A 16,279-nucleotide genomic window follows, 5' to 3' on the forward strand; every position below is an offset into this window, starting at 1 on the left:
AAACTCACTGAAATGTTATGTTTCCCATTTACATGTAAGCAAGAAACCATTTAGACTAATGGCACAACATCTTTAACACCCACATAAAAGCCAGTTTGACACTGTGTACTTTGTTAATGCAGTCTCATGCATGTGGATGGTTCTATAAATAAAACAAATGTTTATCTTTGCAATCTTTTATTAACGTGTAATCAGTTGATCTGCTTTTCAAACAATGGTTACCATTACCCACTCTCCCACCACATGGCTTTCTATTTTCAGGATTTTATGCGACATCAAAGAAACAAATACGTATTTATTTGAATCAGACATGTAAAGGTAATGAACGCATAAAAGTCCTAAGATACTCACAAGCTCTTAAAACAAAATGCCGAATGAAGTCTTATTGGATAGAAACATCTGTTGCACTTAAAAGGTTCCTTAAAAGTTAAATGTTGGGCTATGGTACATGGTTCAATAACTTCAAACTTCCGAAAGAAAATATCTGTTACACAAAACATTATTTGCAAAAAAGGTTCTAACTATAAAAAATGGCATAAAAGGAAATGGTTCTTTGGAGAAAAATGCATTGATAAATGTTCTTCTATTTACATTTACGCATTTGGAAGACGCTTTTATCCAAAGTGACTTTCAAATGCATTATCCTATACATTTTTGTTTCTAAGTAAGTGCAATCCCCTGGGATCTAACCCACTACCTTGGCGTTGCCATGCTCATGCCAGTGTTTCTCATCCAGGTCCTCAAGATGACTTAAATGATTTAAAACACATATTAAAATAAGCTAAAACAATAAATACAAACAATAAAACGAAGATATTTCGTTATTTTATATTACAAATACACATCTTTATTCCATATCAAAACTTATCAAACTCTGTTCTATGGCATTTCTGCAAGGAACCCTTATATCACGTTTCAGGTTTCTTTTCTGGTTCAACAGACTATTTTTTTGTTTTCTTACTGTGTTTAAAGAGCTATGAGAAGAACTGTATAAAAATGAGCTAGTCAATTCATTACAGAACGCATCATTTTAGCACGCGCTCGGTGAAGTAGGGATGGAGGAGTTGTCCAGGGTGCTGAAAGTACAGTACTCCATCCACACTGAGCGAAGGAGGACGGCTGCCATCAGCCACACCCTCTTCATTCTCATTGGGCATCTTTCTGTGGAACGTCACGTGGAAAAGAGCCACACGTTTATGCCGATGAATTATAGATTAAAGGGAGGCTGAAATGCAGATTCGGTCCTATACACAAACCATCAACCCGAACGACGCACGGTCCGACTCCCTACACCTCATCCACCGATGACTGAGGAGATGCGTCCTGAAAAGCCCTGGTGAAGTGCTCGAGCCTTCAGATCATTCTCTGTTTGACAGCATTCACTCACAAACAGCACGGAGAAATAAAAAGCACACGATGCTTGGATTCTTTAGAGATGGGACAGCGTTGGCTCTCATACTGTTTCATGCATTAATACATATAGCTGCAGCGGACGAGGAGGTCGTCTTGACGGATCATTTTCTCGTTCAGTTGCATGAGGGGACAGACGAAAATGCCCATCAACTTGCCCTGGAGCATGGCTTTAGAAGTGCGAGGAAGGTGAGTTGCAATGATCGCTGTAGTACACGCGACAAAAAAGATTATCCAAAGTGTTCGTTTAATGCGCGTGTTTTCCTTTATGCATGCACTCAATTTAACAAATGCAATTATATGGAATCACACATGTCAATGCATTCGAGTACAAGATGTTCTTGTTTACAGCAGAAGCCAAATAACTGCAAATGTTAGATTTGTGAAGACAAATATACACTCACGAGGTGAAATTCAAATGTACATATTTAATATCCTGTATTATGCTGTAAGTTTACAAAGTCTATAAACTATTATTATTCTCCATTGGCCACATAAATCATTAGGCTACACTGGTATAATAAACTAATCCTCAGTCGGAAATAATGAAGGAATGTTTACAGGATTTTGGGACTGGTATAATATTATGGAGCAGGTCCTGAAAGCATTTAGCCCAAGAAACACACAAGAGAAGATGTTTCCAACATATTCCTGATTCTTTGTGATTCAGATCGGAATGAGATTTTTTGTATTATCCTTTAGTTTTGTTTCCAGATACATAAATATAATTATGTATCTGATGATAAAATGATAAAATCCTTATTTTGACGATGTGGTCAAAAGATTCACTCACAGTACTCGGAGTATTTGTGGCTTTCAATTCAATCTCAGATAAATCTAAAACATATTGAATTTCTTTATAAAACCGCAGGGTTTGTCATTTTGATCATTATGCTAATATTATGCTTTTTCATTGTTATCAAAAGGTACGAGCCTTAAGAATTTTTTTAAGAACAGTATAGCAAACAATACAGCAAACATGTCATTCATCGGACAAAGCCATGCTCATTAATTCCATCTTAACAAAGGACCGTTTATATCAGAAGTGAAGACTTGATTAGCTTGACAAATCAGTCCTGTCAAATGTCAAACCATCACTGCTTCGGCACTCACCGGTTTGGAACAGGTTCGTGTGTGGCCATGCATTAAAATATCTCCTTTCGAAGAGTGATCGTTTAATATCGTTTACTGATTTTGACGTGTTTTTTTTTTAAGAAAGATTATGTCTAGATAAGAGATCCATGCAGACATGTATCCCCCAACATACAATCTATGTCAAGATACTTTACACGCTGACCTTGCATTACGTAATTCTCTGCTATCTTGGCTATCTTTATTGCATTCTAGGACTTTTGGTTCTCACAGCTTTGGATTGTCAAAGCAAATTTCATAGCTTTAAATAAATAACGTGTATGCCACAAACAGTAATAAAAATGTTGGTATTTTTCCCTTCAGAACATAGATTATATGAATAAATTGAATGTTGACTGTTGCTACACAAACATAGAGACATTTTGACCTTACAAAAGATTACACGCATGGGGAACATTGACATTTCATTAAATTGTTCACACCAGGGCAAACATGCATAATGGTTTTCTGGGTCTAGATCATTCATATTCTTCACACTGTGTCTTCTAATTAAAGTTTGTTTAATTTCAGGTCACCTTTGGTGAGGGGTTATATCATTTCTACCCACAGGACATTCCAAAAACACGGAGGAAACGCAGCCTTCGCCGCCATCACCACCTGACCAAGGATCAGCGGGTAAGACCTGTAATTTACGGTGTGGTGTTGTAAGGAAACTAGCCCAGCCATGGCTTGCCCAAACAACGCTATTTGATGCCAAATCCATTGTTTAAAAACCGTATCAATCGAGAATGTTTTGTTTCGGTTGTTATTTCTTTGTGAGTCATGACATTAAGCAGTTTAGATGATGGATTGACTAACTGTTATATGCATTCCCGTTTATCCGATTTGCTCGCTAGAATATGTGCATCAGACAAAACTTTTTGAATTATTTTCAATCATTTATAGCCACAAACCTGCCACAAGTATCTTCACAAGTTCCAGTCGAGATCCACCTGAGAAAAGCTTTCATTTTGCGTTTTGTTTATGTGCCGTCTAAGGCTAGGACTACTTCATCATAAAACCACTCTGCCCTAAGTGAACATTAAAATAAAATATTTAGTACATGTGAGGCTCTAATCATTCATCTTGTAAAAGCTGTACAAAATGAACTCACACGAGAATATTTCTGCACTTTTTGATCTGTTTCTACACCTTTATGTGAAGTCATTGATGACAGTTGAAAGAATTTGTAGTATGCATTATAAAGATAATAGAAAATAGCTGTCCCGGCTATTTATCAACAACAATAAATCAATTACAATTATGTGTTAGCACTGAAATCTAAATGACTCAATTTTCTTTCTTAATAAACACTATTGTCCATGGTCCCATTGTGCACAATTTATCAATTCAAATTATTCTCTTCGTAATATTTTTCTTATTGCAACCATTTATCAAATTAAAATCTAGTTCAAATGCCCTCGCTTCTTCGCTGTCTTCACCAAGCCCTCTTATTTATTTTTTTACATTCTGGTAATGGCCACTTCAATTCACAATCCACTTCATTATGATCCATTCAATTCCCAATGGATAATTTTACGTCCCCTCAAACATTATGTTCCTGTTCAGAATAACCTTGTTTACCAGGAAATACATGGGTTTATGGAAGTACACTGGGTTGCAAACCACATTACATTACAAATGATAGCATAAATCTGTGCTATTTATTTGCACTGCATGGATGGTGTCAATAAGACCTTTTAAGTAAGAGGTTTGTTTGAAATTCATGTTGTTTCACTGATTTAAGTTATATATTCAACAGCCACCGAGTCACCATTACACACGGATGGGATTTTGGGCTATATACATCATCTTGACATCACAACGCACACACACATCTCATTAAGAGCATTTTGAACTACTTAAGCTGCCTGTGATGGATTTACAACAACTTCTTGGTACAAATATGTCGTCTCATTCCTATTCAAGCAAAGAGCCATCGGAAATAACCCTGGAAGGCTTTTCAGAATCAATGCTAAAGGATTGAAAAGGGGGTTTCTCTGTTGCCGAAAACCATTTTCAGCTCAAGTGTTGTCATGGAGCGTGTGTATTGATCTGTTTCTTGGGTTTTTTTGCGCTTTGTCATTCACACTGTCCTCTCAGCTTGTTTACCTTAAGGAATAGCTAATATTTGTTCTGCTCTTCATTTGGACAATCCTCAGCCATGCCGGAGATGTTGCGTAATATCGTCCTTAGCTACGGCAACTGATTCAGTGACACAGTCTGTTATTGTTTCTCTGTCAAATTACATCCTCCTCTCTGTGGTTTAAAGAAGTGTGTAATGTTTTGATAATAAAATGTGTTTTTTATCCCAGCTCAATACACAGCTACAACATTTACATTTAGTCATTTTGCAGACGCTTTTATCCAAAGCGGCCTACAAAGAGTGCAGGGAGGAATAAGCGATATGTCATACAGGAGCAATAATACAATAGGTGCTAATAATAAGTTACTTGTTTCAACAAAAGCTAGACCTCTAACTGTTGAGAGAAAGAGAGAGGGTTAGTGTACACTCTTTTTTGTTATCCATTTAAAAGTCTATCCAACCTGGGTCTGTGGTGCTTTCAGAACATTTCTCGATGGCTGAACCAGTGGCTGGAATGGGTCAGGGAAATCTGTTTGGCTAACTAATGGCAAATGGGGGAATGGTCAGAAAACATGCTTGAAAGCAAACATTGTGCAATACTGTTATGTGTCAAAAGAGGCTCAGAAGATCCAAACGATTGCAATAATATATAAAGACAGTCTAGCTTATAGGTAGTTGATAGTTAAGCTCGATTAATAACATCTTCTTTAAAAACATCACATCTTACCCTAAAATTACACTTAAATAAAAAAATAAGCATGCAAAGAGGAAATGCAATTAGTATTCAGGTAAAATTTGGTTTGGTAGCAATTCCTCCCTCGGATGAAACACATTTGCTTGTATTATATTAATTTGCAAGTCAATTTAGATACAACCATTTGGTAAATGAACACATGTCAAATGTACATTGTTAATACATGGAGTTCTGAATCATGTCAGGAAGAATATCAATTTTCAGATATAAAGAAAGCAAATGTGCTTGAAATCAGGGTGCATGCACATTTGAAGCGTTCGGTGCCATTTTGAGCAGCAACATCTGAGTCACTAATGTGTCAGATTTGAGATAAGACAGGCTGTTCTCAGTGCAGTCCCACAGGAAAGACCAAAGCGTCGCCCCCGCCCACACAAAGAGCTGAGAAGAACGAGCTGACCATCACAACTAAATTCAATTCAATTCAATTTTATTTATATAGCACTTTTCACAATGTGCATTGTTCCAAAGCAGCTTTACAGGAGATAATAAGATAAACTGAAAAACACAAAAAATGTAAAACCTTTTTAATTGGAAAAATAAAATATGATTTTTTTCAAATTCGAAACATAGGTATATATTTTACTTGTGCACAAAATGAATCGTGCATCAACATCACTGTGTTTTAAAGAACAAAACCATTAAAACATTTTTCCATCTTCATGCAGCTTAATGAAGTGTTCTCTTAGTTTTGCCGGTGCTAGACTAGAAATGCTCAATTTGGCATTGCAAATCATGCAGTTAGGACGCTGACTCCCATCACGTTCCATTATACACGTGAATCCATATTGTACATATTCGTCCGACCAAATTCTTTTTTTGCTCGACATATTTAGTATGAAAGGATTAAAATATTAAGAAAGAAATCACACGACATACCATCACGACAGTCACAAGTCGACTACTGGGCGCACCAAATTCCCTGCAGCACAGATAGGCCAAGCGATGTTGCGTGATCACCTGCAGCCAATGATGGCCAATCGGGGTGTGTCATCACGAATCATATGAGTCGGGTGTGTGTCTTGACCTCCACCGAACCCCTGAGACTGACTCACCGAACCCCTGGGGTTCGATCGAACCCAGGTTAAGAACCACTGTTCTAGGTGTTATCAAAAGTCCTGAGTTTTGAGATCTAAGAGAGCGTGATAGTGTGATAGAAGCTCTGTTATGTAGGTGGGGCTAAACCCTTTAAGGCTTGTGACCGTATTTTCTGGACCTGGTTAGAACTTTGACAGCTGCATTCTGAACTATTTTGTTTGTTTATTGATGATGCAGGACAAACACTAAGTAGCGTATTAGAGTAGTCAAGTCTTGAGGTCATAAATGCAGGAATAAGCTTCTCTGCATCACGTAGAATATTTCGTAATTTGGTGGAAGAAGAATATTTCTAAGGTGGAAGAAGGCTGTTTTTGTGACATTTGAGATGTGATATCGAAATGACAGGTTGCTGTCTAATATAATGCCAGATCTCTGACTGTATTTGTTGGAGTAACAGTACGTCCTTCGCAGGTTATAATCCGAAATATTATATTTATGTGTCTTTGGTCCGATAAGTAATATTTCTGTTTTATTTGAAGCTCTAATAATGTTTCCAATGGGCTGCATGTATATGGAGAACAGCACGGGTCCTAGAACCGATCCCTGAGGTAATCTATAGTTTACTTGCGTTAGATTTGATGATTCCCCATTTAAATGGACAAATTGATGTCTGTCTGACAAGTAAGATCTGAACCATTGTAGTGCCTGTCCCTCAATAGCGGTATAATTGTGCAAGCGATCTAGAAATATGTTATGGTCTACGGTATCGAACTGTCAAGAACTGTCACTAAGGTCAAGCAGGACTAGGAGTGAGATGTTACCTTTATCTGATGCTATAAGCATGTCGTTTGTAATTTTATCGAGCACAGTTTCAGTACTATGATGTGGTCTAAAGCCTGACTGAAATGTTTCGTGTATGTCAATATTTTGTTGTTATAATTGCTTCCAATGCTTCCTCATCTGTAAGTCGCTTTGGATAAAAGCGTCTGCTAAATGACTAAATGTAAATGTAATGTAAATTTTGTAAGAAAGAGCAAAACTGAGTGGACACCACTTTTTCTAGTATTTTAGACAGGTATGAGAGATTTGAAATCAGTCTATAGTTTCCTAGTTCATTGGGGTCTAAGCTTGGTTTCTTGATAAGAGGCTCAATGACAGCCATCTTAAAGGGTCCTGGGACATGGCCTAGATTAATTGACGAGTTGATAAGGTTATAAATGGGCTCAATTGCAACCGGTAGTAACTCTTTAAAAAAATGTAAATAACTTAACGCATCTCTGGATGCAACACAAACTATACAGCTGCCCTATACTCATACTAGAGACAAAAAAATTCTGGAGCTTCAATTATCTCATTTGCTCTGCCTTGCGACGGATCATGAAACACAATGCAATTAATTGCAAAACTGAAAAAAAGTGCAAATAATAAATTCCTACAAACTGTACAAATTGCTGATGTCAAAGTCTTTATGACAGACAGAACCAACTCATATACCCATGAAGGCAATTTAATCCAAAGGTCATACTTGTACCTGTCACGTTACATCCTTCAAGCTCACATTCTTACAATTAAATTACCATGTCCTTGAATCTTGCACCTGGTTAAAGTACTCTACATTTTTTCTATTGGTGAAAGAAAAATGTGCACTTCATTTAAAACATATTACCACTTTTCTACTACTGACACTGAGCTATTCTTTATTACATATTTTACTCTATTTAGTTTTTAAGTGGTGACGTAAGGAATTACTTTTTCGGGTCCAAGCATCTATTAATTTCAAGCTTGGCTACAGTTTAAACAGCTTTTATGAGCACTGTTTACTCATATTGCATTTTTTAAAGTCCCTTTTAACCAGAAGTTGCGATCAGTTTTACTTCCGTGTTTTGACGCATTTCCGAGTGAAATGGAATTTTGAATGAGAAGAATAGTAGGCGTGGCTTTCATCTTTCTCTGCGATTCAATTGAATGTTCACAAACAGTCATTGCATTTTCAAATGGAACTGGCTACAGACTGACATTTGAACTGGAGGAGTTAATGGACGCTCCGCCCAAGCCGTCTAACACACGTCATTTAAGGTGGATTGTCATTGCAGGATTGGATTATGAAAAAGAAATTGGGATTTCATTATGAAGATAAAGGTTAGGATTGTGGTTTTCTGATTGAGCGTTTGGACTCAGAAACAGTATATGACCTTCCATATATGGTGGTGCACGCCATCAGGCTTAACAAGCAGATAGGGCTCATTCTATCGACCTGGTAGATTTGTAAAAGAAACCTGTGTCTATAACTTCCACAACTTTCACATGACATTATATAATTAGAAAATGTATGTGCGAAATCAAGTCAGGTATTTTTAAAGAAATTTGCTACAATTTGCCACATGTACTAATAATTTGCACGAAACATGACACAACTAGAGCACACTTATCTTTAAAACTTAAATACAGCTCCTTAATAAATTGCTTGCACAAACGACCTGTGGGGTAATTTTTTTAGGAGGAAATGTTCTGAAAAAAACAAGGTAAAGTATCTGTATTTTGAGCATAAAACTCATTGTTATATAATGTCATATTTAGTGTTACAACGGAGATCAAAGCACAATTGATCAAGCATCATTTGATGTTGTGATTTTTGTTGTCTATAGGGCTGGATTGAGCCGTTATCAAAGCGTCTTTTAAATCACAGTATTGACTTTGATCTGGTCTGTTTTTATGTCAAGAACAAGCGCACATGCAAATATGAAAGGTTATTTCCAGTTTCCTTTGTGTGTTGGACATGCTTGACATCATGGTTTAGTAGCGGTGGGCTTCCCTGATGAGTAATCTGTTTTGAGTTATCTCAAAAGTGTGTGGGCCCTTAGAATCGTCCTAACTGCTCCCTTACAGACCTCCTAAATTTTCTATGAACTTCTGGTAGATATAAACTTGTGGCCTCGAGTTCCATGATTTAGACTTGACAAGTTTTTTTAAAACCACAAAAAGTTTATTTCATATTTCAGAATATTAGGCCGTAAATTAGACACAAGTGCTAGTAAACTGTTATTTAAAATGCTTTAACTACTTCGGAGGCAGCAATAATAAGACGTTTTATTACTCTCAAATGCATCCAATTGTGTAGGAAATTATAAAGATCACTATACTCCCTGGTCTCCCTTCATTTTCATGTTGGAGAATCTGATGAGCTTGCATGTTGTAAATCTGACCGACTTTAACTGCATTGCAGCGCATAGCCGTAATAACCTGGCATCAAATTATTATCTACTTTAAAACGCAAAATAATAGATATCCATATGTTTAAATATAAATATCAGAAAATATGCAGAAATTATCAGCTGTTTCATTTCAATGGAGGAATGTCAGACGGAGCCGGAGGTGGCAAAATCTGTCATTTATCGTCATCTGTCAATAAACTCTCACTCGCTCTTTGTTTAGTGTCTGGTCTAGTTGTCAGTTTGTCTTGTATGCACCATACCCGTTATCCTGTGGATTAATTGCTTGTGGATCTTTGACTGTGTTTCTGAGGACTTCCTACTCTATTATCCTGTGGATCGTTGACTGTGTTTTCACCTCTGTGTTTTCCATTAAATCCTCATTCCTATAATCGCCCGTGGTCTCCCCTCTGCGTGTTGTGACAGTTCAATTTTTAGTTGACAGTCTTAACACATTTCTTGAATACAAGCTATATTTTTGCCTGTAACTAACTAACAGCAATATTATAGCAATAGTATGATTGTAGAATGTAGTGTTTAAATTTAGAAATTGAGTATACCACACACACAAATCAGGTGGAGACCAAACAGCATGTTGGTATTGTTATAGATTGATTTAAAATGTTTTTATTTCGGAGGGCAGGGAGAGCAGTTAGAGTTAGACAGACCCAAGGACACACAGAGTTAGAGAAAGGTAAGAGATAATGAAGAAAAGTGTGCCTCACTCTATATCGTTATAATTGTTAACTCCAAATGTATATATGATATATATCACCATATATGATTGGATATCCTGGTCATCTCAGCAAGTTTATTTTAGTACCTCTGCAAGAGTCTTTCCTCTACAAAAAGATTTCAAAGATATACTTTAGAGAATTGCTGAAACTGATGGCTGTAACATGTTTATTAAGCAATGATGACTAAAGGCTTTCCAATCAAAATCCAATAAATGTTGCTTTGTTTTTCAGGTGAAAAATGTGTTTCCTCAAGAGGGTTTTGGCCGTCAAAAGAGGGGTTACAGAGACATCAGTAACCTTGACGTCAATATGAGCGACCCGCTTTTCACCAAGCAGTGGTATCTTGTGAGTAATTACCGTTCATAATGTGCTCTTTATTTACGTTAATGTTTTTTGCTCATCAACATTAATATTCAAGCCAGAATCAAAATACGCTGGCTTCTTTCATTTCTCCTGGGCTTATCATGACAAGCATCCCTGTTTTGCGTTTGAAAATGCTGGTTAATTTAGTTTGTCAGAGTTAAACACTCCACGGCAGGGTTTCAGCACCGTGTAATATGTCATGTGTGACATTTATTTTCTTCACCGTGCTGCGTCCCTCGCTATATCTCATTTTGCACTGTTGGTGTACGCTGGATGCTCAAGTGAGCTATTTGTATCGTTTGATTAGATAAATACAGGTCAAGCGGATGGAACTCCAGGGTTGGACCTTAATGTGGCAGAGGCCTGGGGTATGGGCTACACTGGCAAAGGTGTCACCATCGCCATCATGGACGATGGTGCGTGATCACTTTCAGAATTCCACACTTCACCTTAATAATATGTATATTGTACATACAGTATGGGTCAAGTTTATACTCATTTTGAATTACCTTGCAGGTATTGATTATCTACATCCAGACCTCGCCTTAAATTACGTAAGTTAAATTTTTGCTGATTCTTTGTTTTCATTTTACTTTCTCATGTTGGGCTGAAAGCGAGGGCCTTGCTAAACGGATGAAGACAATAAAGAGATGTACTTAGTGTGAAAGTACAGGTATACCAACATGCGACAGTTCAAATGTGTCAGAGTAGGCCATATTCTAAAGAAGTCAATAGAGGTTGTTAACTCTTTCCTCACCATTAAAGGGATAGTCCACCCAAAAATCTGAATTCTGGCATCATTTTGTCATCCACAGATTGTCTTAAACATATAAAATGTCTTTATTCTGTTGAACATAAAGAATGTTAGTAATTTTCAGTTTTGGGACATCTACTACCATGTTGAACACAAAATTAGATATTTTTAAGAATTCAGAAAAAAGTAATCCATGCAGGTATGAAATTACATGAGGGTGAGTTAATGATGAGATCATTAAACATTTTTGGTGAACCATCCCTTTCATTTTTTGTCATTTATGAGACAACGCTTCCACTGCTATTGGCTGAAATCTTTGAAATCCATGTTTTCACTCTTAAACAATAGGGGGCCATGTTACGCATCTTCTAAAATTGTACAGCATATTTGAAACCAAATGCAGAAAATGTTTTGATTCTTGTTCTCAAATCTTAGACAAAAATGCTTTTTTTAAAAACCTACCCACATTAAACAGGTTATAAAAAGAACGAATGAAGAAAGAATGACTGAGGGTTTTCGTTCATTTACTATATTTTGTTTGTTCATATATTTATATTATACATTTATAAGGGGGCCAAAAATACTTGTATAAAATCGATCAAAGAATGCTGGTGCTGACTGGCAACTTTAAAATGAATACAGGTGTGGAAAGAGTTAAGCAGTGAAATGCGAAGCAGACTTTTGATGTTTATGGTTGCCAAGCAACATTGTAATTTGCTGCATGAATATATAATGAAACAAATGCAGAGAAACAGGTGTGAAAGTATCATCTACTTTACAGTGGGTTTGACTGCATCATATTGGAATCATTTATTGCTTAATATTGTTTCAAAAATGGTTTTGAATGTCAAAGGTGCATAATGTAAAGCTGTTTTATGAGTGTTGTACGACATACATTTGATAAATAATCGTATTTTTCGGTTTGTGTCTATCGAGCTTTGAGGAAAAAAGACAATAAATCAGTACATTTCAATTTGTGAGGTACTTTTTTTTTTTAAGCTGTGAATGTGAAACAAAAAACATATAAAACTCAACTCAGAACTCTGAGCTATGCAAATTCAACCTCAATATTTTCCGCTGGGTAGTTTTGAACCCGTTGCACAGGTCTTGAATTGACTGATGTTAAGTTCAATGTGTCCTGACACATTGTGATGCCAGTTAGTGCCAGAATGCCCACCCACTTGTTTAAGGTTGGTGCTAAATTGTCCAGTCTGAATTACCAGCAAGCTCCTATGTCCAAAGACAATGTGTCATTTAACTTCTCTAAATCTGATTAATGTTTAATGTTTACGTGGCTTTTGAAGAACTACAGCATGTACTCAATGGATTAAATCCATGATCCCTGTTGTAAGTGGTTACCGAGGAAGTCTTTCTTTTCCTCAAACAGATGACACATTTGCGTCCTGTGTGCTATTAAATATGCAGCTAATGGTTGAGTTCTCTTCCCCCGCTGAGATGGGAGTTTGCTGCACCTTGGCAATTAAGAAATGCCACACATCACATGAAATAATGTAGATCTCTTTCCATCTTTGCTAGTCTTTTCCATGTGTTTTCCTGAGGAGGTACTGTTGTTTTATTTCCGATTCTTATCTGACTAGTGTTTGAAACCGAGAACAGGTTCTATTGAATCGAATACTCACATATGTCCAGCTCAGGAAGTATTGCATTATGCATACGGTATTGAAGGCTTGTTTTTGTTAAGTATATTAAGGACTAAAGACAGTTTAAAGACAGAGCTGGCCCAGGCTCCTTTGGTGCCCTATACCAAAGATTTTACATAAAAAATTAAAAAATGAGGAAAAAAACATTTTTGAAAGCACAATTCCACCTCCAGTTCATATAAAATAATATGAATATTGATAAACATAAATATGAAGTCAATTAATAACAATTACACATTTTTATTCCTTCTTTAAAATAATATTGTTTGTATTATTACTTTATTATTAAAAAATTTTTTAAGTCAGTGGTTTTTTTCATTACAATCGTATTTGAATCAATTGAAATATTTGATTAATCATGTATTTCGATGAAGCTTAATGAGATATTTGTTATTTCACTTGAAACCAGTAAACGGCACACATTGACAGTGTTGAGAGTACAGAAGCTCTAAATAAATAGTACATAAACATCAGAGACTAACATAAACTTGTGATTCTTGCCTTTTTATTGCTCAGTTTTCTACAATGTAATTTACATAATAAAATTTTTAAAAAAAATCCCACGCATGTCTACTCTACAACGAACTGAAAATCTTTTTTTAGAATACCACTAGTGCACTTCAGACAAGCTCTCGAGTGCTTTAAACAGGAGAACGCATTCTTAGATGTATTAAAGAAGGGGTAAGCGGGTACAGAAAACACAGTGGAATTGAAATCAACATCAAAAACTAAAAATTTCACATGTGCTAGATATCAATTCTATGCAACATTTTTTACTTTTATTGTCATGTCTTGACACAGATGAAAAGGAGTGGGAATCTTGTGTGCATAGTCCTAAACACAATAAATACACAAAATCGTTAGTGATTACAATATAGATAGTATAGACAGGTGTACCATATACACCGTTTACACAATATACACATTAATATTTATTTATCTATAATTCAATGTTTGTTCTCTGTGTGTTCACAAAAATATTGTGTATCCACTAGTCCTTGGCTGTCTAAACAGGGGAAAAATCCACACAGTCGATCCACACGACACCATGAAACGCTCACAGCCAAACAATAGGGGGCAAATGGGCTCATGATGGGGGAGAAGAGAGAGCACGTGTTTGTTATTTCGAGGGCAGAGCACTGAAGTCATGGGGTGTGTTTCTATTTTATAAATGCGTTTGTTTGGTTGTTTCAACACAAGTAGCAACACATTAGAAAAGCTCTTGTCCATGTTATTTTGAGTTTTTTCCCATATGCAGTGAGCTACAGTTGATTCTATATAAGTATTTTTTGATATTGCTTAATAATCGCTTGCTGCACTTTTAATTATACTGTATATTAAGAATTGTTAACTGTAATCTTAAGTGTACCTAAAATTGAAAGCGGAAAATCTCCAACTGGGCCCCATATTGATTCCCCATGTCCTTCACAGCATCTACTCCTCACAGACTTACTTTCCTACCAGAACTACATTAAAATACCCTCTGCGATATACAGGACGTGAACAAAATTTAAACCTCTGAAGTGTGTGAGGTTAAACATTTATTCAGGATAATTTCCACTAATGTGGGATAAGGAGTGAATTTGCATAATCGTTTGGAGGATTTTTTGACAAGGGACTGGATTTAATTCATCGCTTGCTTACTGCACTCTCAAGCCAAATGGATTTTTGCCAAAGAACAGACGGCAGCACGTTCTGTGTGTCGTATGGGCATCTTCCAACCTACAAGTGCTTTCCACTGTGATGTTCGGTTACCATGGTGATAAAGTGATGTCATACTGAGTGTTTTTAAACTTTCACCCCTTCAATGTTTTTGTATCAAAAAAACTTTGACCAGGAATACAATTTTTGCATTATGAAGAGTTTTTGTGTTCATGGTCCAGTCTAAGAGCATTGACGTTCAAACATTATTTGTGAATCTGTTGTTAGTAAACCATCATGGTTTATTGTACTTTAACATAAAAAAACAACAGTTCTTCCAAAAAATTTTGGCCAAGTAATAAACTTCATTAATCTAACTGTTAGTTATTTACAGTTGCCAAGTAACATTGCCAAGCAGCATGCTAATATAGAGAATGGGAAGTCAAGTCAATCAAGTCAGCTTTATTTATATAGCTCTTTTTAAGATTTTCATTGTTACAAAGCAGCTGTACAAGAAAACATAGACTATAAGCAAAATATATAAAGTTATGCAATTCAAAACACGGGTCAAATATCAGACACACTATAAATTCCTTTATGGAGTGTTAATTAAATAAAACAATAAAATTCTAGCAGCCCCCCGGCCAGGCAAACAGTATGCAAAATGGAGGCGAGGAACCCAAAACTCCATTGGAGGAGAAAAAAAACCTCAGAGGGAAACCAGGCCTAACCAGGGGATTCCAGTTCCCCTCTGGCAAAAGCTTGTACAATGGTTGTACAAACAAGGCAAAATAAACTAAATTGATTTAATCATTATCATTATCATTAATAATCTATTAGCGGCTGACATGTTGTAGAGTTGCCACGTCCTTTGTCCAGCACTATCATCACAGCTTTTGTCAGGTCATTGCAATGAACTGCATCCTGCTCGCTCTGGTAACCTTGGACTTCGTCCTGCTTGCTCTGGTAACCTTGGAACAATGAGACAAGACTGGCTGAGAGTAGAGTACTGTTCTGCATGCTTTGATGCAACAAATGCATCAGTTGATTTTGGAAGTGTTCCTGGTTCCTGTTGATCTAACCAGTGCAGCCTAAATCTTCAGTGTGTGGAAGAACACCAGGACCAGCCGCTAAGCTTCCCATCCCTCCGCCGGCCAGAGCCTGTCAGCCCTCCAGAACCAGTCCGCGAACCAATGCAGGTGGACAACTCCCGACTGACCATGGCGGAGCGGCAGAGACGGCTTACCCAGAGCCTGTGTTTATACTGTGGAACACCGGGGCATTACATCACAGAATGCCCCGTCCGCCCTCCTCGTCCATTGGTGAGTGCCATCATCCCGTCTCTTAGTAAGAGGCTGCCGGTGTGTCTCTTACAGTTGTCGCTCTCCTCGACTGTGGGTCAGCCGGGAACTTCATCTCGCGCCCCCTCAACCGCCAGCTCAAGCTCAGGATGACAGCTACTCCGTCCATCTACCAAGTCCACTCGATAACTGGGAAA

General features: G+C 37.0%; 1 protein-coding gene across 2 annotated transcripts in view; it reads left to right on the top strand.

Moving 5' to 3' along the window:
• The first annotated feature begins 1,195 nt into the window (after positions 1-1,195).
• Positions 1,196-16,279, top strand: part of pcsk2 (proprotein convertase subtilisin/kexin type 2) — a 36,851-nt gene continuing 21,767 nt past the window's right edge. The window contains exons 1-5 of one of the 2 annotated variants that reach the window (XM_079472265.1): positions 1,196-1,599; positions 3,073-3,177; positions 10,594-10,707; positions 11,033-11,141; positions 11,242-11,279. In XM_079472265.1, coding sequence (XP_079328391.1) covers positions 1,417-1,599; positions 3,073-3,177; positions 10,594-10,707; positions 11,033-11,141; positions 11,242-11,279 — 549 coding nt within the window. In that variant the 5' untranslated portion in view covers positions 1,196-1,416. The remainder of the gene's footprint in view (positions 1,600-3,072; positions 3,178-10,593; positions 10,708-11,032; positions 11,142-11,241; positions 11,280-16,279) is intronic. The other variant, XM_079472266.1, reaches the window with a different exon arrangement.

This window comes from Barbatula barbatula (genome assembly GCF_947034865.1).
Source record: "Barbatula barbatula genome assembly, chromosome: 14".
NCBI lineage: Eukaryota > Metazoa > Chordata > Actinopteri > Cypriniformes > Nemacheilidae > Barbatula > Barbatula barbatula.